The sequence below is a fragment of the Trachypithecus francoisi genome, unplaced genomic scaffold (assembly GCF_009764315.1).
Source record: "Trachypithecus francoisi isolate TF-2019V2 unplaced genomic scaffold, Tfra_2.0 Lachesis_group11, whole genome shotgun sequence".
Taxonomy (NCBI): domain Eukaryota; kingdom Metazoa; phylum Chordata; class Mammalia; order Primates; family Cercopithecidae; genus Trachypithecus; species Trachypithecus francoisi.
The window spans coordinates 8736768-8763285 of record NW_022681456.1 but is presented as its reverse complement, the minus strand read 5'-3'; the positions used below and the strand labels follow the sequence as shown (position 1 = coordinate 8763285).

General features: G+C 57.5%; 1 protein-coding gene across 1 annotated transcript in view; it reads right to left on the bottom strand.

Moving 5' to 3' along the window:
• Positions 1–26518, bottom strand: part of NCOR2 (nuclear receptor corepressor 2) — a 166272-nt gene that overhangs the window by 83879 nt on the left and 55875 nt on the right. The window contains 6 exon segments of the mRNA XM_033220138.1: positions 8923–9021; positions 11473–11527; positions 15248–15426; positions 18245–18338; positions 19211–19383; positions 26235–26301. Of these exon segments, the coding sequence (XP_033076029.1) occupies positions 8923–9021; positions 11473–11527; positions 15248–15426; positions 18245–18338; positions 19211–19383; positions 26235–26301 (667 nt within the window).

Here is a 26518-nt window from a genome sequence, read left to right as displayed (position 1 = left end):
GAAGGTTGTGGGCCCATCCTGGCCCAGCCCCAGGCAGGCAGCAGGTTTGAAACAAGATACAAGCCCTCAGTCTGGGAGCTGAAACACAGCCTGGGGCGATCTGGCCCGCCCTGCCACCGGTCCCCATCATCAAGTGACTTCAGCACCTAGGGGAGGCGGCTGGCCCTGAACACCAGCACCCACCGCACAGTGGCTGCCCCTCCCCGGGGACCAAGCCTGGCTGCTCCTGCCCTGGAACAGCCTTCCCGGTCATACTGTTCCCCGTGCAAGCTGTCTGAGTGCCACAGCAAGAAGAACAAGGTCACCAGTCCCTCTGCAAAGAGCTGGGAGAGGAGGGACGGAGGAGGCAGAGGAGAGGGGGCCGGGAGAGGGGGCTGTAGTGGGAGGGAGGAGAGAAAAAGGGAGAGAGGTGGGGGAGGAGCAGAGACCTGGAGGAGAAAGGTTGAGAGGAGTGATCCAGGGACAGGGTGAGGAGGGGAGGTGGCAGGGGAGGAGGAAGAGAAGAGATGGGGAGAGAGAGAGAGAAAGGGGGATAGAGGGAGCTAGAGACAGAGTTAAAAGACTTAGATGGGGAAAACAGAGAGAGAAAGGAAAGCACACACACAGAAACAGACGAGATGTGGACACAGAGATAGAGACAGAGAGAAAGGGGAAGGAAGACATGGCAAGAGAAACAGACAGAGCCACCCATGCGTGCGCACGCACACACACTCACACACACACACACACACACACACACACACACAGAGAGAGAGAAATAGAAACCTAGAAAAATGCAGGAGGCTCAGAGCTGGGGGCTTGGGCAGAGCAGACCCAGAGGGACAGAGATGGGGAGCGGTGGAGAGTGGGCACAGGCAGGACAGCAGCAGTCCGGGGCAGGGCCTCGGCCTCCCTGGGCTTCCTCCTTGGACCCAGGCCGGATGAGTGGAGCCCAGGACGGGCTGTTCCCATCTCAGTGTTCCATCTCTGCAGAAAGAGAGGCCCCCTTGGCCACATGAACCCCCATTGCTGCAGGAAGGCCATGTTGCTACCAGGGGCTGGGCCCTGCCACCTGGCCTAGCCAGCCTCACATCCTCGCTCCCCCATAGTCTGTTGTCAGGCCCCAGCATTCCTGGGCTCTGGTTTTGCAATTCACTAGGATAACGCGGCCCTTCCATCAGTGAGTCATGAACTATAAACCACCGTGCCAGCGCTTGAGCTGCTCCCCCCGCCGCTGCCCCACCATCGTGATTCACCTCAGGGTGGTGGCGATGGGGCTCGGAGCCCAGGAGAGGATGCTCGGGCCTCAACCCAGCCTCCAGGCTCAAAAGCCGATCTCAGGGGCCAGGTTCTGGGAGGTGGGGGCTCGGCCCTCCCTTGCCAAAGCTCAGGAGTGTGGAGTCTCATGGGGGTGGGTGTGGAGCAGCTAGCATTCCAAAAGCCTACGCCTGGGCCTGCATCCCCCTGTGTCAGAATACAGAGAAGCTTCCAGAAAGAGGATGGCAACCTCCATTAAACAAGAAGGCAATCCCAGTACTCCAAACAGTCATGCACATCCCTCACCTCCAGCCGGCCACAAGGCTGAGCACCAGTGCCGTGGATGCCAAGGTGGGCCAGAGTGAAGGCGGCCACATGCAGTATAGGTCTGAGTCCAGAGACGTCCCATGGCCAGCACTTTCAATCAACGATTTTTATATTCCACTTTATAACCATCCAAGTTTCAGAAACGCAGCCATCGAAATGACACACAAACTGCTTTGGTATAGGGCATATGGTGTGGGGGTGACAGGGCAGAGAAGGGCCAGCACAGGTCCAGGCCTGGTCCAAGCGCTTCAGACAGGGCAGGTGTCCTTGGGATGACACGGTGGCACTGGCGTCTTGCTGCCAGGCTGTGGTTAAGCATTCGGGTGGCCACAGCATCCATAAAGCGTGGCTTTGCAAACATGCAGATACACAGGCTGCCTCCTCAGCTGGACTGGCCAGACATCCCTTCTGGAAGGGGCTGGCTGCCCTCGGCTGTCAGGCCCGCTGACAGGAACTCAGCTCAGAGCTGCCTCATCCAAGTTGGGCCCTGGCCAGGGAGGCCGCTGCCCATCCCAAACACCTGGGAAGGGCCGTTCCAGCTCGAGTGTACCCCCATGGGTGGTCCGGGTTGTCAGGAAGCCCACCTCGGGCTTGACAACCCCTTCAGCCACCCTGCTCCCTGCTCGGGGGCTGACCCCCAGCACCGAGGTTCTCAGCAGGGTCCTAGACCAGTGCCTGGGAGCTCCTTGGAAATGCAGTCTTGGGTCTCAGCCCTATTGTGGGGTGAGGGGTGCAGCCCAGTGACTGGCTTTCCCCAGCCCTTCCGGTGATTCCAACATGCACTCACATCTGAGAACTCAGACTGGGACATGTCCCTTCACAAGGCAGACCTTGGCCTCAGTGGGGGGGACTCCAGGAGGGCACAGCCCCAGGATGCTGGCTACAGCCATCCCAGTGTGGTCAGTGGTGTCTGAGGGAGTCGGAAGCCTCACTGCTGGGGAAAGTGCACAGCCCAGTGTCCCTGGAGTCACTTCTCACCCCAGCCCACAGGCTTGCCCTCCCTCGGGATCCCACCACAGCCTCCACTTCAATCCCCCCTTGACAAATGGCGAAAGGAGGGACACCCATGTCCTTGGTCCTGAGCCATGCACCCCCCAACTTGGGAAATCCACAGGTGGCACGTGGGCGCTGTGGAGCCTGAGAGGGGCAGTCGTGCCCACTCCCCGACACCTCGGAAGTCCCACCCTGTGTCCACCTCTGCAGTGTGGAATTGGGGAAGTCTGGGGTGTTGAGACGGGCGGGGCACGGCTGATCCCTTTACCCTATTTTCTGAAGGATTAAGGTTGGATTCGCATCTGAAGGTAGAGTCTGACAATGCTGGCATACAGTGGGCACTGAATAAATGCCCCCGGATGAACATGCATATACTGTGCACCCGATGGACACCTCTTGGGGGGTCTGTGGGGTGAGCAAGCTTGGGGACATGAAGCGGGAAGACCCCTGCAAGCAGCATCTGTCCTGATGACATGAGAGTGGCCACTCGTCGCTGTCTTCAGCAGAGATGTGGCCTGGAGCCACAGGAACCACGCCAGGACCACAAGCACCACAGCCTCTCTGCGGCCACCCACAGCAGCCTCCACAGCCACCCAGGAGAGAGGGGCTGTGCACCGGGAGTGGGGGTGCTGAGAGAGCGCAAGAGACACGGAGTGGGAGACAGACATGGAGAGGAGAGGCAAGGAGGGAAAGAGGGAGATGAGGAAGAGCCCTCAGCAACTCCCCAAAGACATATATGGTAACGGCGGAGGTGCTGAAAGAGAAAGAGACAGTGACCAGCTGCTGTCCCCAAGAGCTGAGGGACACATGGCAGGGGAAGAGACGCAGGTGGTGGCGGGGGGTACTGAGCCCCGTCTCACCCAGGACTCCCACCCCATATCAGAGGGTGTCTCCACAGCACAGATCGAGCCTGGCTCACCTGGGGTCCCCACATCCAGCATCTGACTCCCCACTGACATGGAGCCTCATCATGAGCCCCTCTGCCACACTGCCCTCACAGGGGTCCTGCACAGGCCATAGGAGCGCCCTGTCCTACCTGGCGGATCAGGGCTGGCTTCCAGAAGGCTGGCTTTATGGCCAGTGTGCTGCCAAGGGGACACCTGGGCCTCCCTCCAGCTCCCTGGGCTGCATGTGACAGACTAGAACCCTCAGTCTGCCACTCAGCAGGCGACTCGGAAGCTTCCTCACCCCCCGTGCCTCTGTCTCCTCATCTGGCCAGTGGGGATAATTACACACCTCTCCCCAGCACTGGTGAGGTTGAAATCATCACGGTGTGTGGTGATAGCACTGCATGACTGTCGGCCGGCACCATCACTGTCGCCATCGCCATCACCATCATCGCCATCGCCACCACGGTGGCCAGCAGCACCCGTCCCCATCACACGGCAGGGCAGGGTGCCCTTGGAATTTTGACAGGGCTCGCATGTCTCACTGGACTCCCAGGTCCCACCCCCCACTCAGCCACCAAGGGGTCCAATGCATATTGGCTGAGATAAACTAAGTCTTCTTCTAAAACTGGAGGGCCCAGGAAGGCAGGGAGAACCCGACCTGCTGCGTTCCAGAGAAACACCACAGAGAAGGGAGCTCAAGCTTCCCCCGACAGAAGACGTCGGGGAAGAGGCAGGCAGCATCCCCTGGCAGCGGGCACCCTACCCTTGAGGGTGCGTGGGCTCACTGGCTGGGAAGACCTAGGTTCTCCATCTTCCCGTGGTGCCTGGGGAGGGGGCCTGTGTCACACTAGGGGGAAGGGGCTGTGTCTGCTCACCCAGAAACCTATGAGGGAGAGAGAAGCATGGACGAGTATCCTAGGGCAGTTGTGAGGGGAGTGGGGCTGGGCAGGGGCTCGTGTGCTCCATGGCCTGGGATTCCCATCTGATCACAAGGCCTGAGCTGCCAGGGTATGTCAGGAAGAAGGACCGGCCCACAGAGGTGTCCTGGGTGCCAGTGGTGTCTGAAGCACAGGGCAGTGGCCCACAGTCAGTCACTGAGAGTCCCGGACACCTGTCCCAGCCTGCAGGTGCCAGCCACGCGGAGGCAGTGGGGTAGTGGGTGGGGAGTGGTCTCGGCTCACCTCCCCGCCCTCCTTAAGGAGCTGCAGGTTCTGTGTGATCACAGCTTTGGTGCACTCAGAGCCCACCACTGCCTGCCCCTGCCGCGCCCTCATCTGGAGCAGACTGATCAGCAGTGTCAGTGGCTCCACAGACCCAACCACACACAGAGACGCTCAGCTGGCGGCAGCCACTGCATCTCCACTTAACAGGACAGGCTGAGCCTGAGGCTGCCGTTGATTCTGTTTGCTGCCATGGGGCAGAGAGGACTCTCAGGCCCAGAGTTAGCACTTGGGAACCCCTGTTTATCCCGTGGTAGTGGACCGGGCCTGTAGAGGGTGGCAGGGCAGTGGATCTACCTGGCACAGAAGCTGTTCCAGGATATGAGTGTAACTCTCCCTCCCTGGCAGGGCCCAGGCCATGCCACCACCTCCTTAGCAAACGCAGCTGATCCGAGGAAGCGGCGAGTCCTGGAGACAGACAGGAACCTCCTGCCCGGCTTGCTTTCTGCCAACCTTCTGAGAGAGGCAGAGCAGACAGACAACATTTTCCCATCCTGGGACCCCTGCCTGGAATAGCAGCTTCAGCAGGGGGTAAAAACTCACCAGCAAAGCCCCACCAACTCCCAGGCACCGCAGATACCACGGCTAAGCCAGGATATCTCCGGTGTAAAGAGGGGCATGTTTCCTCCCTGCTACGGAACATTCTAGGGCTTCCCCGGTGCCAGCCTGGCCCAAGGCATATAATGCCCTCCTTCCCTGGTCTCACTGTAGTCTAACCCAGAGGTCTTCTACTAGGGGCTGGAGGTGATTTCAACAGCAAGTAAGAGTTGCGTGGCATATACAGTGTTGAGTTGTTTTTTTCCTTTTTTAAAAATGTGACCTAAGATTTAAAATCAGGCGGTTTCACATAAAACTAGATTTCCAGCTCATCATCAAAGATCAGAACACCTGGCAATTCAGGGCCACTGGCCAAGCGTCAGCTGGAGCTGAGACGGGGCCCAAGCTCTGTAGTGAGCCGTAGGCCTCACCACTCCCTACTCTCTCCCCAGACACTGAAGTCAAGTGTGAGCTATTTATTGAGTTTGCACTTCTGTTTTTCACAGGGTAAAAAAAATCTCTATTTACCCATCAAAAGTGAGCAAAAGAAAGAGGGTCACATAATTTTCTCCATTTCTTTGTTCGTTTAAGGCCCTGGGAGGTACCGGGACCCCCTTGAATCCAAAGACTCAGGCTCCCGGCTGTTCCTGAAGACACGCACTGTCTCTCATGCTCCCTGCCTTTGCACTTGAGGGCCCATCCCTGTCCGCCTGTGGGGCTGCTCCGCAACGTCATCTTTGGGGCCCTTTATTCTACAGAGTCTTCAAAGATGTGCCCCCAATGCCGCCTCCCAGGGAGACCCGTGGCACAGGGAGACCCCACGGCACAGATAGATCCGTGGCACAGGGAGACCACGGCACAGGGAGACCCCGTGGCACAGGGAGACCGCGGCACAGGGAGACCGCAGCACAGGGAGACCCGCGGCACAGGGAGACCGTGGCACAGGGAGACCCCGCGGCCCAGGGAGACCCCGCGGCACAGATAGACCCGTGGCACAGACAGCAAGCCGGACACTCGCTCCACGGAGAGCAAGCCGGACACTCACTCCTGAGAGCAAGCCGGACAGTCACTCCGCCGACAGCAAGTCGGACACTCACTCCACAGACAGCAAGCTGGACACTCACTCCTGAGAGCAAGCTAGACACTCATTCCACGGACAGCAAGCCAGATGCTCATACCTGAGAGCAAGCTGAACACTCACTACTGAGACCAAGCTGAACACTCACTACTGAGACCAAGCTGGACACTCATTCCACGGAGAGCGAGTCAGACACTCACTCCAGCGAGACCAAGTCAGACGGACCCTCACTTCACAGAGAGCAAGCCGGACACTCACTCCTGAGACCAAGCTAGACACTCATTCCACGGAGAGCAAGCCGGACACTCACTCTGCTGAGAGCAAGCCAGACACTCACTCCATGGACAGCAAGCCGGACACTCATTCTACTGGACTCTCACTCTGAGTACAGGCCAGGCCTCTACAACAGGATATGCCAGGCGCCGACACCCCCCACCCTTCTTAGATTACCACGGTCTCCCCACCTCCCTCTGTGCAAATGTGGCTCTCACACAAGGGGAGGGGATGGGCCTCTGCTCTTCAGAGCCACCAGCCCAGCTACCAGGAAGGGCTCCCACCACAAGCCCAGCCTCAATGCCCCCACACAGGTCGTGGGAGGGGAACTGGGAAGGCCAGCAAGAGAATGAGCATACAGTAGGTGCCCAACAGAGGCCTGATATTTTCCAAATACCTCTTGAGGCTGTTAGCCACCCTTCCTTTGCCACAATCCTCACCACTCCCTGCTGCCTCTCATACCTCAGCATCTATATGCTCTCTGCCTGGCACTTACTTTTTTGCCTCTCAGTCTAGAAAATTCCTGAATGCACTTTAATTTCAAAAACACCATAACAGCTCGGCGCAGTGGCTCATGCCTGTAATCTCAGCATTTTGGGAGGCCGAGGCAGGTGGATCATCTGAGGTCAGGAGTTCAAGACCAGCCTGGGCAACACAGTGAAACCCTGTCTCTAATATAAATACAAAAAATTAGCAGGATGCAGTGGCACGCACCTGTAATTCCACCTACTTGGGAGGCTGAGGCATGAAAATCGATTGAACCCAGGAGGCAGAGGTTGCAGTGAGCTGGGATCACGCCACTGCCCTCTGGTCTGGGTGACAGTGTAAGACTCCGTCTCAAAAAAAAACCACAAAAAAACAAAAATAAAACGTAGCTACATCTTTGGAATATATGCTCTGTGCCACTTGGCCTTGGTTTTACACATCTGTTAGAAGGGCAAGCAGACTGGTCAACTCTGGCTACAGAAAACTAGACAAGAAAACCCTCTCCACAAGCCAAATGCAGCCACCCTTCCACGATCCCTGTGGATAAGGACCAAGCTCAGCCCCAGGCATCGTGGCTGGACGTTCGGAATGCGGCGAGGCATGGCTCATGCTCCTGACAACAGCCTCCTTTCCCTCATGGGACTTTTCTTAGGCTGTAGGAAAGTGGCTGTCTCACAGCAGACACTGGGACCCCGCCCCCAGCCCGTGATGGCTGGTCTCGATGCCTTATGGGTCTCAACCTCTGGCAGCCTGGGAAAGGGAAGGTGGGCAGCTCTGGGGAGGGGCTAGAGGATGCTAGTACCCACCTAGGAAAACTTCAGGGTCCCCTTATCCCAGCTTGTGCTATTCTTGGCCTCTGTCACTCTCGCGTGGCTCCCCCAGCCACTGAGGCCCCCAGGAAGGAAATGCCTCTACTGACTCCAATCCAGCAGCCACCAAAGTGCCCACTGCCTCCACCTGCCTCCTCCGTGTGGTGCTCCCAGCATCTACTCTGAGACGATGCTTCAAGAGCCCCGATGCAAAACAAATTCTCCCAAACACTGAGCGCCCAGGATCCCCCTTTCAAAGGTGTGCCACTGAGTCTCTCATCTCTACCATTATTTACTGGATATTTTTTCAAACCAACTCCTTTTCTTCTAGCTCGGAGGAAAAAGCAAACTTTTTCTATGAAGGACCAGATAGTAAACATCTGAGACCCTGTAGGCCATACACTTTTGGTCACAACTACGCAACTCCACCAGAGTAGCAAGCATGCTGCCATGGTCATATGTAAACAAACAGGCATGGCTATGTTCCAATAAAACTTTATTCACAAGAACAGATGGTGGGCCGGATTAGCCCCACAGTCCCAGTCTGCCAGTCCCTGCTCTAGCATAAATAATCTTTCAGTCTCATCCCAAGCAACGGCGTGTGAAAACACGGCGAGCTGAAGTACTGGCTATTTTTTCTTTCAAGTATGCATTAAGATAAACACACACAACCATTAACATTTTAAACGTGTGAAGTTTGGGAACTACCCCGAGTCATCCTGGGAAGCCCTTACTTTTGGAATGTGGCCTTTGTATGCACAGAGATCACAGGTCACCCAATCAGGAGTCCAGGATTTTGCCGGCTGAGGAGGCCCGTGGCTGTTTCCCCCCAGCTCTTTTCCTGCCCCTAGGGGAGGCTCAAGATAGCCCAGCAGGGTGAGCACCCCAGAGAGGGTCTCCCCACACTTGCTGCCACCACAGAGGGGAGCCTGCACTCACACTGCCGGTGGCCAAGCAACAACTCATGGAGACAGTTACTGCCAGCCATGCGGGGTGCTGGCCACCAAGCAAGTGGCTGCTCAGCGTGCAGGGAGCCAGACCCGAAGGACAGCCACCCCCACCTTGCCTCTTACCTGGCTCTTGCCGCGGCGCCGATAGCTCCGTCTCACCAGGCTCTTATAGTTCTCATTCTTCTTGGTCAGGTAGTAATAGAGGACGCACTCAGCCACCGTCTGTGGGACAGAGAAAGAAGACACTGAGCAGGGTACAGCGCAGGCATTCAGGGCAGGAGCCAGAAGCTCACATCCCAGGCTGGTATCCTGCCTCCTCCACGTACGGGCTGGGTGACCTCGGGCAGATGACCTAACCTCTGTGTCTCAGTTTTCTCATCTGTAAAATGGGAATGCTAATTGTACATACTTCACAGAGTTATCACAAAGATCAGATCAGTGAATACGTAGGTAAAGTACTTGGGACGAGGCCTGGCCCAGAGTAAACATGATGGAAGTCTTTCCTGTTATCACAATCACTGCTGTTGCTATGGTTAATGACAGCGCTGATGTCGCCATGTCACCCCCGGCCCTTATGGGAAACAAGGACTGCAGCCCACAGCCGGGCAAACTCAAAGCCTTCCCCAAACACAGGACTGGGTTCTCCTTTCCCTTCTCTTCCCTGATATTTGGGGTCCTGAACAGCCTCTTCCAAGCCTTGTGCGTCGGGACCACCCCACGCCCCACATGCCTCTTCTTGAGTTTCCTTCTTTTCTCTGCCTCGGTCTTTTCCGTGTAGATTGAGTCTGAAAGCCGGAGCAACCAGCCCTCTAGGAACCCCGGCCAAATGGGACCAGTAGTAAAAGGGGCAGCCTCAGAAAGTGATGCCACGATGCCCCCACCTGCGGGCATGGAGCCCAGCTCGCCAATGCCCGCAGCCATTCCCCTTACAACGTAAAATGTTTCTGCGATGCTCTGGCCGGTGTCAAGCCAGGACCCCACCTCCGAGGGGCATTCTGCGAGGCCTCTGAGCTGGGCCTCAAACCTCACTGCCCTCACCAGAAAGCCCCCAGCTGGCAGCCTCCTGCCAAGTACAACCGCCAGGGGGGCTCCTAGGCAGCCCCAGGCTAAACCCGGCCCACAAACAGGACCCACACAGCAATTGAGAAAGACATTTTATAATCAGATGCCAATAATTGCAATTCAGGGGATGTGGGTGCCCGACTTCTCCCTGAACAATTCAGGAGAGCTCCTTCCTGCGCTCAGCAATGGCAGCCAGGCTCTGGACAGCAGCTGCCCCCGCGGGCGGGCACAGACTGGCTGGTCCACCTGGCTCCCAGCCAGACGTCACCCTCACTCACTGTCAAGACTCGCCTGCCCCTGCCGGCCTCTCCGTCGGCAGTTCCTGCTCCAGACCCCTCTGGAAGCTCTACTGAAGCCTCGTTCTGGGCCGCCTCTCAGCCAAAGAACACCATGAAGTTTGCTCCCCAGCACAAAAGCTTCCAATCCCCTCGTCCTGAAGGAGGATTGCTCAATGGCCAGTTTCTGAAATGCCCTGCTTCCATTCCGGGGAGCCCTAACCTAGAGTCCGCCGTGCCGTCCACTCCCTGAGGGAGACGCAGTCACTCAGAAGATGGGCTATTTATAGGGCTTGTTTCTCCACACTGGTTTTTCAGGCATGGAGAGATTTTTCCCCACACTGCTCCGTCTCTCTCCTTCTACGGTTATCAGCTCATGAGGGGCAGGCGCTGGGAACAGCTGTCCTTTAAAATAAGTGCCTCATTCTCCTGGCCTCCCTCCTACAACCAGGAAGCCCGAGAAGGGTGTCCACCAAGCTGGGGTGGGCAGGCCCCCATCTCTGAGAAACGGGATTCAGGGAAATGCTGCTTAAGACACATGGATGGCAGCCTTTCTCCTCTGACCCCCAGGATGCTGGGGGAAGACCCAGGGGCCATGTCCAACACACAGCCTCATCCAGCCAACTTCTCCCACCTGCAGCCTCTCCAAGCACAGTCCAACCAGCCTTGTGGGTGCAAAACAACAGCTTTACCATTCTCTGGGGACACTGTGTCTACCAGCCAACTGGAGCTGCTCCAGGCCTGGGCTTGACACAAAGTGGGCTTTAGGCCTCAGTTCCACACAAAGGTTTGTCCAAAGAAGATGGGGACTTGTAGGTCACACATCTGGCTTGGCATTAGGGGTGTCAGAAAGCAGTCAGTGACCCTCAGAAGGACCTAGAAAAGCTGGTCCTCCGGTCCCTTTGAGGCACGCCACTCCTGCCTATGAAGACTTCACCGGGATACCAGGCATGGCAGTGCTTCCAGAATCCATCCCCAGTATGCAAGGACGCTCCACACGGCCTTTGAGGAGCTGGCAGGAGACCCGGTCGGGCACGGGGGCTCTGGGAAGCCTGGCCGTGCAGTTCTCCCCGGGGTTCCCAGGGTTCCCAGGTGCTCAGCAACCTGAGGCTCCTCCTCCAAGGGCCCAAGAGGCCAGGGCGGGGCCTGCACTGATCTATCTCCCAGATGGAAGGAAGAGAGGGAGGGAGGGAGGGAGGAGGGGAGCATGGCCCCCGGAGGAAGGGGCCAAACAGGCCAGGGCCTCATGGGCAGGGAGGGAGGGCCTCCACCCTGAGTCCACGCAGCTGCCCACGGAGGTGGAGACTGAAGGGGTATGGGGCGGGCAGCGACTCACCTTCCTCTCCAGGAATGATGCGATCAGGCCAAAGTTCTTGGGATGCTGCATGAACCTGCGGGACGAGAAGGGCGGGCGTGAGACCTGGCCGAGGGGGGCTTCCCTGCAGGGCAGCCGATCGGCTCCCAGGCGCCTGCCATCCCCACTGGCCCGGCCTGGCGGGCACCGCCCCACTCAGAGCAATTAAGCCCAGGGGGGTGTGGGAAGGGCTGCTGCGGCAGACGGGAGGGGTGGGGACCCAGGGGTAAGAGAGGGCGTTCCTTGGAGTGAGTCACTGGCTTTAGCGCCTTTGAAAATATATTTGTTTGTCCTGCTGGAGGCGGCTTCCAGGAAAAATGAGGACATGACATGCAGCTCTTTGGTGGGGTTCCCCCCCCCCTTTAAAATTCGCTTTTGTTTCTCTCTCCAGCTGGATCTGGGAAGCATGGCCTCACTCGGCCCACACAGGGTCTGCTTGGGAACATGGCAGGGACCTGCCAGCAGGGTCATGGCTCACCAGGCTGCTGGGCCTCCCCAGGAGAGCTGGGAGCAGAGGCTCCGAGTGCCCATGGGGCAGCGGGAGGGGGTTGGCCAACCAAGGAGGCAGCAAGCATGGACTTAAGTCAGAGGGTGGTGGCGGAGCGCTGGCCCCGTCCCAACTGGCTTCCTGCGTAGCCAGGACAATTACTGGGAAACCACTGGGCCAGGCTGAAATGTGAGGGCCAAAGGAGCGGGAGCATGGTGGGGGCAGAGATGTGGGTCAAGGCCTGCTCCACCCCAGGGGTGCTGGGTGGAGTCCATGGCCCCAGGCCCAGGCGTCCCGGCGACGTGCCACAGCCCCACGGCCTTCGCAGGGAGAGCAGTGGCCGCTAGAGAGGCTGGATTGTGGGCTCCCATGGAGGGAGGCTGAGCGAGCACCGGTGCCCAACCTCCCTGGCCCTCCAGATGGCTGGGCAGGAGGCTAGCAGGCCCCAGCCAGACACCTGAGGATCCTGAACAGTCTCTGCTCTCTTCCCAGCGGAAGCAGCACAGCACGGTGAGGAATGGCAGGCTTCCCTGGCCTGGGATCCCACCTCGAGCGGCTGGCAAGGCCGGAGCCATCCTAAAGCCCTTCTCTTCCAGATAGGGAGAGTCCTTCCCGCTCTGCTCCCTCTCCTTGTCCCAGTGACATTTCGTTCCTTGCAAACCCCTCCCATGGGGTTTCCCCAGGCACAGTGGGGGCTCCCAAGAGACCAGGAATCCAACTTGGGAATCTCCTAGGTCACCTGTTCCCCTCCCCTCCACCTCACTTGCACCCCCTGAAGACGTTTATTAAAAGTTTCCTATGCCCTGCACACCTCAGAACAACTGACTAAGGAAAGCCCTGTCGCTCTACCCATTTTACAGATAAGGAAATTGAGGTTCAGGGGGGAATGGTCACACGGCCAGCACATGGTGGAGCCCCATGCTGTCAGTAGGTGATTTTCAAAGCCCCGAGTGCCATCAATTCCTCTGCACATGAGACCTCAAACCAAGCCCACAGTCCTGGAGGGATGCAGGCGGCCAAGCTGTGGCTCACACAGGCCAGCAGACAAGCAGCCCACCCTGCGTCCCCCGCCCTTCGGCTACTGAATTAACAGAGGGTGAAACTATCAGACCTGCAGAGCCACATGAGATCTTCCGAAAGGCTGGAGCCACAGAAAGTACCCCAGAACATCATTTTTTGTATTTCAGAAAAAATACATACACTAAAACATCATGCCTACCAGAAGGAATTTGAATATCGAACACAACAGTAATTCAGTAATTCTTAACACCTGAGACTATCCCACCATCCTCTCCCTCGTTCAAAACTGTAAAAAGCATTCGACGGAGACTTCAATTTGATGTAGAAAGATCGTGCCTGCTATGGTGAAGCTGCAGGCACGAGCCACTAAGTAACCGAGTATTCCTGCTCAGGGACCAAGGGCTGTTTCCTCCGGAGGACCACTGATCCTGTGCTGTGGGCACCCAAGGGCTTGTTACCCAATCCCTCTATTTTTATGGACGTTTCAACATTTCCGTAATCAAAAGCTACTCTTAAAAAATGATTTCCACCAAAGACCCTCCTGGATAGCCACTGTGTCCTTTCCGAGTTCGGTATCTGCACGTGCTGGTCCGCCCACCTCTGCCGGGGACCCGAAGTCACCCCATCCCTCAGGTCCTGCCTGGCTCCTCTTTTGAGTCCACAACCGTGGACCACAGCCCAGGGCACTGGGGAAGGAGCGTCCCTACTTTGGAGGAAGCTCTTGTCTGGAGGCAGGGTCTTCCCCAAGGCGGCTCAGTGGCCTGCTGGGTGAACGTCGGGCAGTGACAGAGTAAAGTCTCTTCCCCACGTCCCCTCCTGGCCAAGCACTGAGGCCTCCGTCCACACCTCAGTTTCCCACTCTCCTGCCTCCCAGGGGTCTGAGGTCCTGAGGAGGTGCTCTATGTCCTGGGCAGGGAATCCAGCCCTTTACGGGCAAGTGATTATAGCAAGCTCGTCCACCCCGCAGGCCACATGCGGCCCAGGATGGCTTTAAACGCGGCGCAATACACATTCGTAAACTTTCTTAAAATCTTACGAGTTTTTTTGTGATTTTGTTTAGCTCATCAGCTATCATTGATGTGAGCGTATTTTCTGTGTGGCACAAGACATTTCTTTTTCCAGTGTGGCCCAGGGAAGTCAAAAGATTAGACTCCCGGGAATTATAGGACACTGTTCCCAAGGTGTGGGGTGGTTCAGCAGGGCCCACCATCTCCTCTGGGGACCCCGGGCCAGGAATGGTGGTCTCCTTCTGCCTGGATGTCACATCACAGATCCTCACTGTGGGGTCTGGCCCCCTCAGACACAGCTTTCGAGAGAACTCGACTCCCATCTCTGCTCTGCACAGCCCTGCTCCCTGGCCCCATTTGCAAACTCTTCCCCACACAGCCTCTCTATTCCTGCTGGGGAGTCTGAACCCTGCCTCCACAGTGTGCATGCTGTGTGGCCTTTGTGCGCTGTCTGAACCTTTATGAGCCTCCGTGTCATCACCTGTGTACTGGGGTGGGCCTGGCTGAGCTGTCGTAAGGGACAGGAGGGGGAAATGCATGAAGCCGAGAAGACACAGGCACAGTTATGGGATCATGAACCCACTCAGCCAGCAGCTACTGTCAAAGAGAAAACAAAATAGAAACCACCAAAAAGCCACTGGCCAACCGCGGCCCTGCCCAAGGCTTAGGCCTAGCCTTTAAGTCCTTCCTGCCTCGTTCTTCCGACTCACAGCGCCCCGTCTTACATACAGCTGCCCTTAAGCTTTGTACCAGGTTGAAGTGTGTCCTCGGAAAATTCATGGCCACCCAGAACCTCAGAACGTGGCCTTATTTGGAAACACGGTCTTTGCAGATGTAATTAAAGTGAGGTTGTATTGGGTTAGGCTAGACCCTAAATTCAGTGTGACTGGTGTCCTTATAAGAAGAGGAGAAGCACAGAGACAAAGGTCATGTGGGGTCGGAGGCAGAGCGTGGAGGGATGCATCTAGAAGCCCTGGAAGGCCAAAGACGCTGGCAGCACCAGAAGCTGGGGAGAGGCCGGGACAGGCTCTCCCGTATGGCCCCTAGAAAGAACCAAACCCACCAACACCAGGATTTGGACTTCCAGCCTCCAGAACCAGGACAGAGTAAATCCGTGCGGCTTTAAGCACCTCCTGGCGTGTTCATTTGTGGTGGCTGCCCCAGAGACAGTGCAGGCCTCAACAGGATGGGTTTCTGGGACGGGGAGGGGGCGGGAGGCCAGGCCAGGTGATGGAGGACTCACTTCTCCCGGAAGGTCTCCTTCTCCTGCTCACTCCACATGTTCATCACCTGGCGGTCTTTATACACCTTCATGGGATCGGCCATGAGCCCGTTCATGTTGATGAACTTGATGCGCTGCTGCTCGGCGTCGTACAGCATGGGCGGGATCACGGCCAGCTGGCGCATCTGCTTCTCCAGGTTCTGCAGGGAAACGCATCGCAGGGTCAGAGCGCTCGGGGGCGAGGGGCTCCGGCCAGCGCAGGGGACCCAGAGAAGACACAGAGGGGATGGATGTTCTGCGCCCGGGCAGGGAAAATGCAAAACCGACAAGAAGGAGAATGATGAGTTTAAAAATAATAATAGCTCATGCTGGGGGAAGGGAGAATGTAAAGGCCTCCCCGACAGGTTTATGGTGGGCAGGACTGTAGATTCAACGCAGAGAGCAGCAGCTGCCTTCCCTGCAGTGGGAGGGGAGCCATGAATCTTCCCTTTGGAAACGCAAGCACCATAAAGCACTGCGGGAAGGATGCTCAGCCCAGCTGGGCCCAGGGAGCCCAGGAGACAGGACGGCCTTCCAGGTTCGGCAGGCAAGAGTGGGCCCTGGGGTCCAGCTGGCCCCATGGCATGCAGGCAGCCCAGGGGCGCAGAGAGGGTCGGCCGCCTCGCTGGTGGAGAGAAGCCTTTCCTTCCCCCGCACCCCACGCCCCCTCCCAGCATCCCGCTCCTTCAAAGGGCCCACCTGGGATCTGGCCTACCCAGCCCTGCATGCGGCAGCAGTCAGGCGGCCGCTCCTCTAAGGCACTGGGATGACTATTAAGAGGCTCTGAGCCGCCACTCAGCTGGGCTCACTTCCCCAAATCTCGCAGTCAGCCAATTACTGGCGATTAATTACCCATCTCCGGAGGCAGGCGAGGGCTCTGCGTAGCCAAGATCAGCCAGTTCAAACGATCCAGCTGCCCGGCAGCCCACATCCAACCTCTTCACTCGATGTGCAGGACTCCCAGCCAGGGGCCGGGTGCGAGGCACAGCTCTGACCCCAGGGTGGGAGAGGATTCCCCCAAGAGGCCGGTGTCTGTCTCCCAGAACTTTGGAGCTGTACCCCACACCCCGATACAGAACGCTGACCTTCCTCAGATGTCTCAGGGATGTAATAACGGCAGACCCCCGGCAGAGTCCTCCCTGGCAGGACCTCTGTTCCGCCCTCCCACAGCTGCCTTCCTGTCCTTCCCATGCCGGCCATGTGCTCTGACCGCAGGAAGCTCCCACAAGGATGGGAAGGGCCTGTCCTCCGGCCCAGACCCTTCCCTTGCACACTCCTGGGGAACCTCAGGTCACCCCAAGCTGGCTGGGGAAGTTTCTGTCCCAAATTCCACTTCCACCCTTCACCCCGGACACAGCATCCTTGATGTCCCTGAGGACTCTGGTGACTGCATTCCCATGTGGCCAGTGTGTGTGTGTGTGTGTGTGTGTGTGTGTACATGTAACAATCAGCCCAGGTGCCACACCCTTGGCCATCAGGGAAGGAATGCAGAGGAGAGGGCCACCGGCCTCCTCCTTCCAGTGCAGACTAAACCCATGTCCAGCCTCTCTGCGGGATGTCCACAAGTGCAGAGCGTCGGTGAGACGGGGGCTAAAACGGCCCAGCTCCGGTGCCCAGCCTTCGAGGGCCAGGCCCTGTGACTGTGCAATGGGATGGCTTTCTGAGCTCTGTTTTCTGTCAACTGGATGTTGTTGTAAACAAAAACGTACCACAAGAAGTTTTAAAATTAAAAATTATGTTTTAATGGCCAGATTCATCTTTGGATTGCCTGTTTCAGAATCATGTGGGTGGCTGGCTAAAAATTCGGATTCCTGGGCTCTGCCCCAGACCAGCTGAATTAGAATCTCTGGTGAGAAACTGCAACTTAAACCAGCCGCCCCCTCCCTGGGGCCCCTTCCATCTGTCTAATCTGAGCATCAGCATCTCAGGGCAGCACGTTCTGTTGTCCAACAGAGCGCTCTGCAGCCAAGGAGGTGTTCGCTGTCTGCTCCGCCAGGAGGGGAGCCGCCAACCACAAGCGGCTGTCGAGCTCTTGAGATGTGTCAGATGCAACCGAGGAACTGAATTGCTAATTTTATCCCATTTTAATTAATTTTGATTTCAATAGCCATGCGTGGCTCTGCTGTGCTGAGCTGAAGGGCTATAATCTCCCATCTGGACAAAAGCTCTCCCTAGACAAAAGTCCCCAGAAGGAAGAAACGTGCCGTGGCTGCTTCGTGTCTGCCGTGGTGTTGGGAGCAGGGGGTAATGTCATCATGGATACCTGACCCACAGGACCCAGGAGGGAACAGGCTGATGCCAACTTCCTCCCCAGGAGAAAAGGCTGCCCGTCTGCTTCCTGGCCATCTGTGGGCCCCCGTGACGGCAACCAGGGTCACCTAGGCTGACCCCAGGGTGTCCTGGTACCCCAAAGAGGCCTGAGGGAAAACCAGCCCTGCTCTAGCCAGGAGGGCTGAGGTTCCTGTGAGAAGGTCGTGGCTGTGTGGACAGACGGCGTGCTGGGAACTTACTGGCCTGCACCATGCTCCCCCAACCCCGCCAGGCTCTGGGCCCCAGAAGGCTGACCCTGGAATCCACAGGTACTCCTGCCCCTTGGGTTTCTGGTTGGACTCAGCCAATGGGAAGTTCCAAAAGGAGGCAGGAGACGGTAAGAGTGAGAGGCAGGGTCCTCGTCCCCTAACCCCCTCCGTGCTGTGGCATCTGGATGGGGGAGCGCTGGGGCCCTCCCTGCAGGGGGTCCTGCCACCCCCCATCTCGGACACATTAACACCCCTCTCTCCGCTCACCCCTGCAGGCCTGGGACGGGCCGTGGCTTCCTGAGGCTTCTAGTCCTGGGTACCTCGGCACCCACCTTGATTCTTTGGTGGCAAGCCCCTTGATGTAAACCACCCGGGAGCTGGTTTCTGGCTGGGGCCTCTGCACCCTCACGGGAGATGCCAGGGAAAAGGAGCTGAGGCCGGAGTCAGGGCCTGGACTCACCTCCTGCTCTGAGAGGCCGTCGATGATCTCCGACACCTCGTGCTCGCTGCGGGCGGCTGACATGGACAGCCCACTGCCCCGCTGGCCCACCCTGCTGGGGACCAAGGGGACACACTCAGGACCAGCCTTTTGGTGGTCGGGGACACTAGCAGGCCCCTGTGGTGCAGCCCTGAGCCCACGCCCTCCCCAGAGAAGAAGTGTGGGCAGCAGCCAGCAGAGGGGCTGGCCCCACACCAGGAGTCCTGGGGAGGCGTGGAGCCCCCACCCCAACCCAGCATGGCCAAACCCTGTGACACGGGCGGCTCGCTCCCTTCCTCTCTCCTAAAACACCCTGAAAAGCCCAGCCACAAAGATCTGGGTTCAAAGCCCCGCTCTGCCTCTTTGGCCCTGGGGCAAAGTGTTTCTCTCTGTGCCTCAGTTTCCTCCCCTGTCACACGAGGATTCAAAAGTGGCACCCGGCTGTCTAGAGCTGTTGGGAGGAACTTAATGAGACACGGCTTGTGAGTTCGGTTAAGGGTGAAAGCTGCTGTTATTATCACCAATGAATCGTCTTGTCTGTGCATCCAAAAAAAAATGGCCATAGAACCACAGCTGCCTGTCACCAGGTACCTCTCACACAGGGTCCACCAAGTCCTCACAGCCAGTGGGGGAGGGTGGCAGCCTGGTCTCTTAGCCACATCTCTCCCCTTTGTCCCACACCGGGGATCTCAAACTCAACTGCCTTCAGGGGTCGTGCAGGCCACAGAAATAGGAGTGCTTGCCCCCAAAACATATTTAAGCTCCAAGTAAGTGTTAGGCCAAAGAGGCTCCACAGGACACATGCCAGGGTCTGGTAGGGCCCCAGCTACTGGCCTGAGAAGCTGCTGCGCTGTTCTGTTCCTTCCTGGCCGGGTCACCTCTACTGAGGATGCCTGGAGCTGACCCCGGGCCCTGACACGGGGGGCGCTGGGCTCGGGCCCCGCTCACCTCTGCATGCGCTCCTGCAGCTCGCGCTGCTTGCGAATCTCGGGGAACTGCTTCTCGTAGTACTCGCGCACCTTGCTCTCCTTGGCCCGCCGCCGGGGGTTGTTCTCGATGCGCTCCACCTTCTTCTCCCAGGCCTCCATGAGCTGATCATAGCGCTGGCAGAACTTCTGCTCCTGGGAGAGCGCGGGGGAGCACTGCAGAAGAGGCTCCTGAACCTGGCACCCGCCGCCCTGCCCCTGCCCACTCACATGCAGGCAGGCACACAGGTGCACACACACACACACACACACTTCACACAGGCACACACATGCAGTCACACAGACACACACACGTAGTCAGATACACACAGCCACACAGATATGTACGTATAGGCACACACACACAGTCAGATGCACACAGGCACACAAATACAAGAGGCACACACAAGTCACACAAGTGCACACACACACACCCAAGTCACACAGGTATACACACAAGTCACACAGGCACACACAAATGCAGTCACACAGACACACACACGTAGTCAGATACACACAGCCACACAGACGTGTACGTATAGGCACACACACACAGTCAGATGCACACAGGCACACAAACACAGAGGCACACACAAGTCACACAAGTGCACACACACACCCAAGTCACACAGGTATACACACAAGTCACACAGGCACACACAAATGCAGTCACACAGACACATATACAGTCAGATACAGTCACACAGACATGCACATGCAGGCAGGCACACACACACACAGTCAGATATGCACAGGCACACACAAGTCACACAGGCAGACACACATGCAGTCACACAGACACACGGATACACACACATACAGTCACACAGACACACAGTCATATACACACATGCAGTCAGACACACACATAGTCACACGGACACAGTCACACAAGTAGACAGACACACACAGACATAGTCACACAGACAGATACACAGGCAGATAGACACACAGATTCACAGTCACATAGGCAGACAGAGAGTCATATAGGTAGATACACTGAGACAGACACACACACATATATACACAGGCACATAAGTCACACAGCCAGCCAGCCAGACACACAGATGGTCACACAGGCAGACACACAGGCGGTCACACAGGCAGGCAGACACATACACATGGTCATGCAGGCAGACATATGACAGACACACACACAGTCCATCACACAGGCAGGCAGGCAGACACACAGGCGGTCACAGAGGCAGGCAGACACACACACGGTCATGCAGGCAGACATGACAGACACGCACAGTCACAGGCAGACAAACTGGTGCACACACAGGGTCACACAGGCAGACATGACGGACACAGAGTCACACATGTAGACACACAACAGACACATACATGTCACACAGGCAGATGACAGAAAGACACACACGTTGTTGCATCCATATCCAGCAGACGGGGGCCCCTGAAGAAAACCCACAGACGTTCCCTGGAGGACATGGTCGCCTCCCTTCCTGGTGAACCGGCCACCCAGTCCTGGCCTCCTCTACAGAGGCCTGGTCCCAAACAGATGCCACCCGCCATATGTGGCTCAACTGAAATCACAAATCAAGTAAAATTGAAGAGTCGGTTTCTAGTTCTCCCCAGCCACACTTCCAGTGTCCAGCAGCCACATATGGCTGGGGCTCCGGCCGCACCAGACAGTCCGGATGGAGCCCACTGCCACACCAAAGGAAGCTGTGCTGTACCGTATGGCGTGGGGGCCCGTCAGCCCCGGGGAGGGGCAGCCTCCAGAGAAAACCACATTCCAAGCAGTTCCTCATTCCCCAGCCTCACTCCAAGGACCAGCTGTGAGGACCTCAGCAGCTCCCAGAGAGGGGGCTCTGCCCTCCCTCCAGGACAAGGAAGTCCCTCTCCACATCTAACCACAGTGCTGCCTGCTGCATGTCCTTTGAGAAGAGATCCCCAACCAGCCTGGAGCATAGCTGCCTGGCTTCCACATCTCCAAGGTGACTTGAGCAAGCGGCGGAGGTCCACCCACACAACCCCAGTTACGCCACCTCCAACAGCTGGGGATGGACAGATGGTGTGGTCTGGGAGCCTCCACAAACACCCACTGGGCGCTTCGGCACAATCAGAAAGCCCCTCTCTGGTCCTGGAGCCCAGACACCCCAGCCCCACCCCACCCCATATTTCAGCTTCTGACCAAGGGCAAGCTGTGCCCTCCATCCTCCACAGCCCCGTGACCACGACGGTCCCCACAGGGTGGTCAGGCTGGTGCTGAGTGGCCCAGAACCTGACCCCATGCACGCAGGCTGTGCCAGGAACCCGCTGGAGATCAAGAGGCGGTTCTGGTGACAGACAAACATGCTTGGGGCAGTGGCTGCTGGCAGCCCCAGTGAGGGATAGGGACCGCAGGGACGGCAACATCCAGCCCATGCCACTCGGCCCCTGTCCGAGAGGCCCCAGGCTCATGGGTGAGAAAAGTTCGCCTCAAACCAGCAGAAGAAAGTCACGCGGTGACTGGTGCAGACCAGCGGGCAGAAACCAACAGGCCACTGGCCAGCGGGGCCTCGGCCTGTCCACGTTGCCAGCAGGGCGCCGGCAAGATGGCCTGGCTCTAGCTGGGTCCCTCGTGGAGTGCGCGGGTGGCAAAGGCCCCCAGCAGTAGTGTCCCTGAGGGGACATCCAGCCACCTCCATGGCTCCAAGCACCAGGCTCTGCCTTCTGCCCAGGACAAGGAAATCCCCCTCTGGGTCTAACCATAGCGCCGCCTGCTGTAGCCTGTGCCTCTGTCCACTGTGCTGAGTGTGCACTCAGCCTGCCTTGAACAGTGCAGGGTGGGCAGCTCCGGCCTGGCCTGGGTGGCAGGGAAGATGCTCATTGCCATTTTTCTACAAGGGCGGACCCACTGGCCAGAGGAGGAAGCACACCCCTTCCTCCCTTCCCTCCCTCTCTCTCTCTGTCTTCCACACACATACAGACACAGACACAGACACACACACACACACACACACACAGAGGGAAAGACTGGAGCCCCCGCCCCACCGGCTACTCTGTGGGGTGCTGGGAGCGCAAATCCGCCAAGGAGAAGGAGCAGGCCAGTCCTGCCTCTGGGACCACAGACTGAGCCAGCCTCTCAGCCAAATGGGCCTCCAGAGGGGCCAGCTCAGCTTCCCAGGAGACGTGGCAGGCCTGGGGGGCCGTGCTGGTGCTGAGCATCCCATGACAGGGACAAGGCCCTGCTCTCTGGGAAGAGGTGGGTCCCAGGAACCTGCTAAGGTGTGGGGGTCCCTGGGTCTTAGGGGGGTCTGGCTCCCCACTGGGGGTGAGGCAGGCACATGGGAGCTCTTGGCCAAGCCCCCTTCCCAGGCCTTTACTGAAATCAATGAAGTCAGACACCGGCTTCTTATACCACAAGAAAGAGACCATCCCAGTCGCCATCGCAGCTTCAGAGGGTATTGAATTTGTTTCCGTCTGTCCCAAGATGGGCCACGAAGCCACCCTGGACCCTTCTTGGAAGTCCCTGGTTTCTGCCTGACTCTTCTCTAGCTTTAAATTAAGCCGATTTCTCCCTCCACCCCCTCCACAGACCCCCCAAGGAGTCACTGGCGATCTTTAAAGAACTCAAGCCCACCCCAATTCCACCACCAGCCTGAGCTCCTTCCAGCAGCTGCAGCAATCCTTTTAAATGGAAATCAGATCCTCTTCTGCCCTCCCTAGATGAGCCTTCACCCCAAGGGGGGAACCACGGTGGGTTGGGGGGGCACTGTCAAGGAGGTGGCAAGATAGCACTGAACTGGCAGTCATTTTAGGTGGAAATGAGAGGATTTCCTTCCTCACAGGAGACAAAGGGGGAGTATTTACTAGGGCTGAAGGTTGGCGCCTCTGTACCTATTTTCCAAGAGTGCAACAACAAACACGTTTATATTCGTATTATACACACAGAGCAAATACAAGGCAATGGTAACCGTGGCTGATTCTAAGTGGTGGGTATATAGATGTTCCTTGTACTCTTCTGTCAAATTTCTTAGAATAAGGACTTTGGATTCTTTACTACAAACGTGTTTATTAAGAATCGGTGTCCCACTGCATTCGGAATAAAACCTGAATGTTCCATCCTAGCTTGAGGGCAGATGTTTCCAGGTGATCTGGCTCCTGCCACTGGCTTGCCAGGTTCTGCCCCAGCTGGTTCCTGCCTCAGGGCCTCTCTGCACCTGCTATACCCTCTGCCTGACACCCTGACTCCCAGATCTGCACAAAGCCAGTCCTTTCTGGTCATTCCTAGCTCAGCACTGAGGTCCCCAGCCCATCTCAAGAGCCTACCCCTCTGCCCAGCTCTTCTCCCTGCATTACTGGTCTGTTTCCTGGCCTGTGTCTCCTGGGCACCCGGCAGCCCTGCGTGGATATCTCTTAACTTGATAAACAGATTGGATGCTCGTTTCAAAAGTCTCTTGTACCAGCCCAAGTGCCTGTGGGTACCACCCAGTCAAGGTGGGGGGTCTGAGGAAGCTGGGCAAGGCACTGCTGGGCAGCCCACCTCTCCTCATCTATGAGCAAGGCTTGGGTCCCGAGGGCTGCCCACAGCTTCCCAGGCACCAGCATCTGGCTGGAATTGTCTCCTCCATCTAGTGCCCAGACAAGTTCGCGGCCAGGGCAGGCAGGCAGGGTGAAGGGAAGACTCTCCTCCCATACAGCACAGCCCCTCCTTCCAGAGCCAGGTGCCAGGACCTCCTGCTCCAGCTAAGCCCCACGTGCCCACACACCTGCCCAGGACGCCATGCCTGCCTGGGGTCCCCCTCCCCAGGCACTGCTCAGCTCTGCCGTGTGGCCACTCACCACACCACCATACCCCACACACCCTCCTGGGCTCTCTTGAAACTGCCCCTTGGGGGTTCAGAGCATGGGCTCAGGAACCAGGTAGTCTGGATTCAAATCTCAGCTCCACCACTTCCCAGCTGTGTGACCTAGGGCAAGTTACTTAACCTCTCTGTGCTTCAATTTCTTCATCTGAAACATGTGGCTGACCAAGCGCCCACCTCACAGGACTAAATGCCCTAATGTATGGAGATCACTCAGAAGAGCACCCAGAACACAACAGGCACCGGAAGGGCAGGGTGTGCAGGCATCCTCCTCGTCCTTACGCACGATCTGTCCCTGCAGCCTGCAAGTCTGAGGACAGGGCCTGTGTCACACCAACTGTGAGCCTCGCACACAGTAGGTACTCCGTGACTGCTGGCACCCAGGCCCCGAAGCCATTGGATCAACTAACACCCTCGGTGTCCCACACACTGTTCTGTCCCGGCCCATTTCCGTTCAAGCAGCACTTAGTCATCACCTACTGTGTACCATAGACCTACAGGCATCAGGCATGACACAGCCACTGCTGTGCCCTGGAGGGCCTCTCTGGAGGCTGGTGCCCAGCAGATCTGACCCCAGAAAGGACACAGGGAGCTGCCTCACAGGCCCCACCCCAACACAGCTGAGGGAGGGCAGAGGTGGGGCAGGAGGCTGCAGGTGCAAGGGGAGCCCCTCCACCCTCTAGCAAACCTAGTTCCCAGCCCTTGCGGCTTCTCCTAAGAATCCCAAGGCAGTAGTCCCCATGCAGGCCGCCTCTTCCCCAGGTGGGGACCTTCTCAGGGTCTCCCCAGCCTCATCCCATGCCCCGTGTCCCAGCAGCCCCGTGGCTTGGGTGGACTCAACGACATCATCCTCAACTCTACAGAAGGTCCCATGAGCCAAAACCAGGTGGCCTCACTCCATCTCCCCGGCATCAGCCACTGGTGCACAGGACCCCAGCCCTCTCCTGGCCTAATCGGCGCATCTGTGATACCGTCGGAGAAAGGATAGCTCTCTCTGGCTCCCACCTGCTATGGGAATTCAGGTTCAGTTTGTCAATGTTCTAACACACAGAGTTGAAAAAACTGCATAGAAATGAAGGGGTCAGGTGTGGTGGCTCACGCCTGTAATCCCAGCACTTTGGGAGGCTGAGGCGGGCGCATCACCTGAGGTCAGGAGTTCAAGACCAGCCTGGCCAACACAGTGAAACCCTCTCTACTAAAAATACAAAAATGAGCCAGGCATGTTGGCGGGTGCCTGTAATCCCAGCTACTTGGGAGGCTGAGACAAGACAACTGCTTGAACCCGAGAGGCAGAGGCTGCAGTAAGTAGAGATCCTGATACTGCACTCCAACCTGGGTGACAGAGTGAAACTCAGTCTCAAAAATAAATAAATGAAATGAAATGAAATGAAGTGAAGTGAAATGAAATGAAAGCAAGACTTGAGTTGAAAGACCATTCCTGCCACCCACCCCCAACAGACGTTTCCAGCTACACCCATTCCTTTCCTGTTGAAGCCCATCTGAGTCCGTGCTTCTCTCCCTGACCACTGGGAGAACACTCGACCCTGATCTCCTCTGGGGAATGGGGGACGTCCACAGCCACCCTAAACCACCACCACGTGCCTCTGGCACACCCAGCCTCCCTGCCGTGGGCTGAGATGCACAGCCCACAGTGAGAAGCAGGAATCAGCACCCTTTTCTGTTTGAATGAGGCCACTGGCCACAAACGTAGGCTCAGGGAAAGGGGGCTCAATGCTTGTCCACTGTCTCAGTTTCTCTGAGCCTGGACCTGGGCCCGGTGCGCCAGGAAAGGCTCATTTGTCAGGGTGCGTGCGCCCTGCGGCCCCTGCTGCCTGGCACACAGCCCACCCTGATCCTCCACCTCTCTCCAAAACCTCTCTTTCTGCCTGAAAAGCCCAGGACAGGTCCCATGACCAGGGTTTAGCAACTAATTTTCCAGGCCAACATTTTGCTTTCTTCCCTTCCAGGCAGGAACAGGGGCCACAGGGCCTCCCACCCCCACCCACCCTGAGGCCTTCTGGAAGCAGCTGTTGTCTTTCCTCCTTTCCTGGCTGGCCTTGGCTTTTCCTCCGCAGCCTGGACGCTCAGGGAGGAGACAGCTGCGGAACCGAGAGGGCCCCGCAGGTGCGGCCCCCTGTGCGCTCGATTCTCCCCGGATCTCAAGGAAACCTGATGGGGGCCACGATGTGGACTTACCCATTGTTTCCGAGCGTGATTCCTCCTCTTGAAGTACAAGATTAGCTTCTTCCGCATCGCCTGGTTTCTGTGCAGGAGGGAAGCGGCAGACAGGTCAGCCTGGCCGGACTCAGGCGCTGCACCCCGCGCCATACTGTTTGCTGAGAATAAGCCCCGAATTTGCCCCGTTACTGGTTCTCAGGGAGATAAGACCCCAGAGTACTGTATCCCCAGAGAGACCTGTGAGCTGCCAATGTGCGTCCTCACTCCCCCGCACGAGAGGCAGCCCCCGCCAACATTTAGGT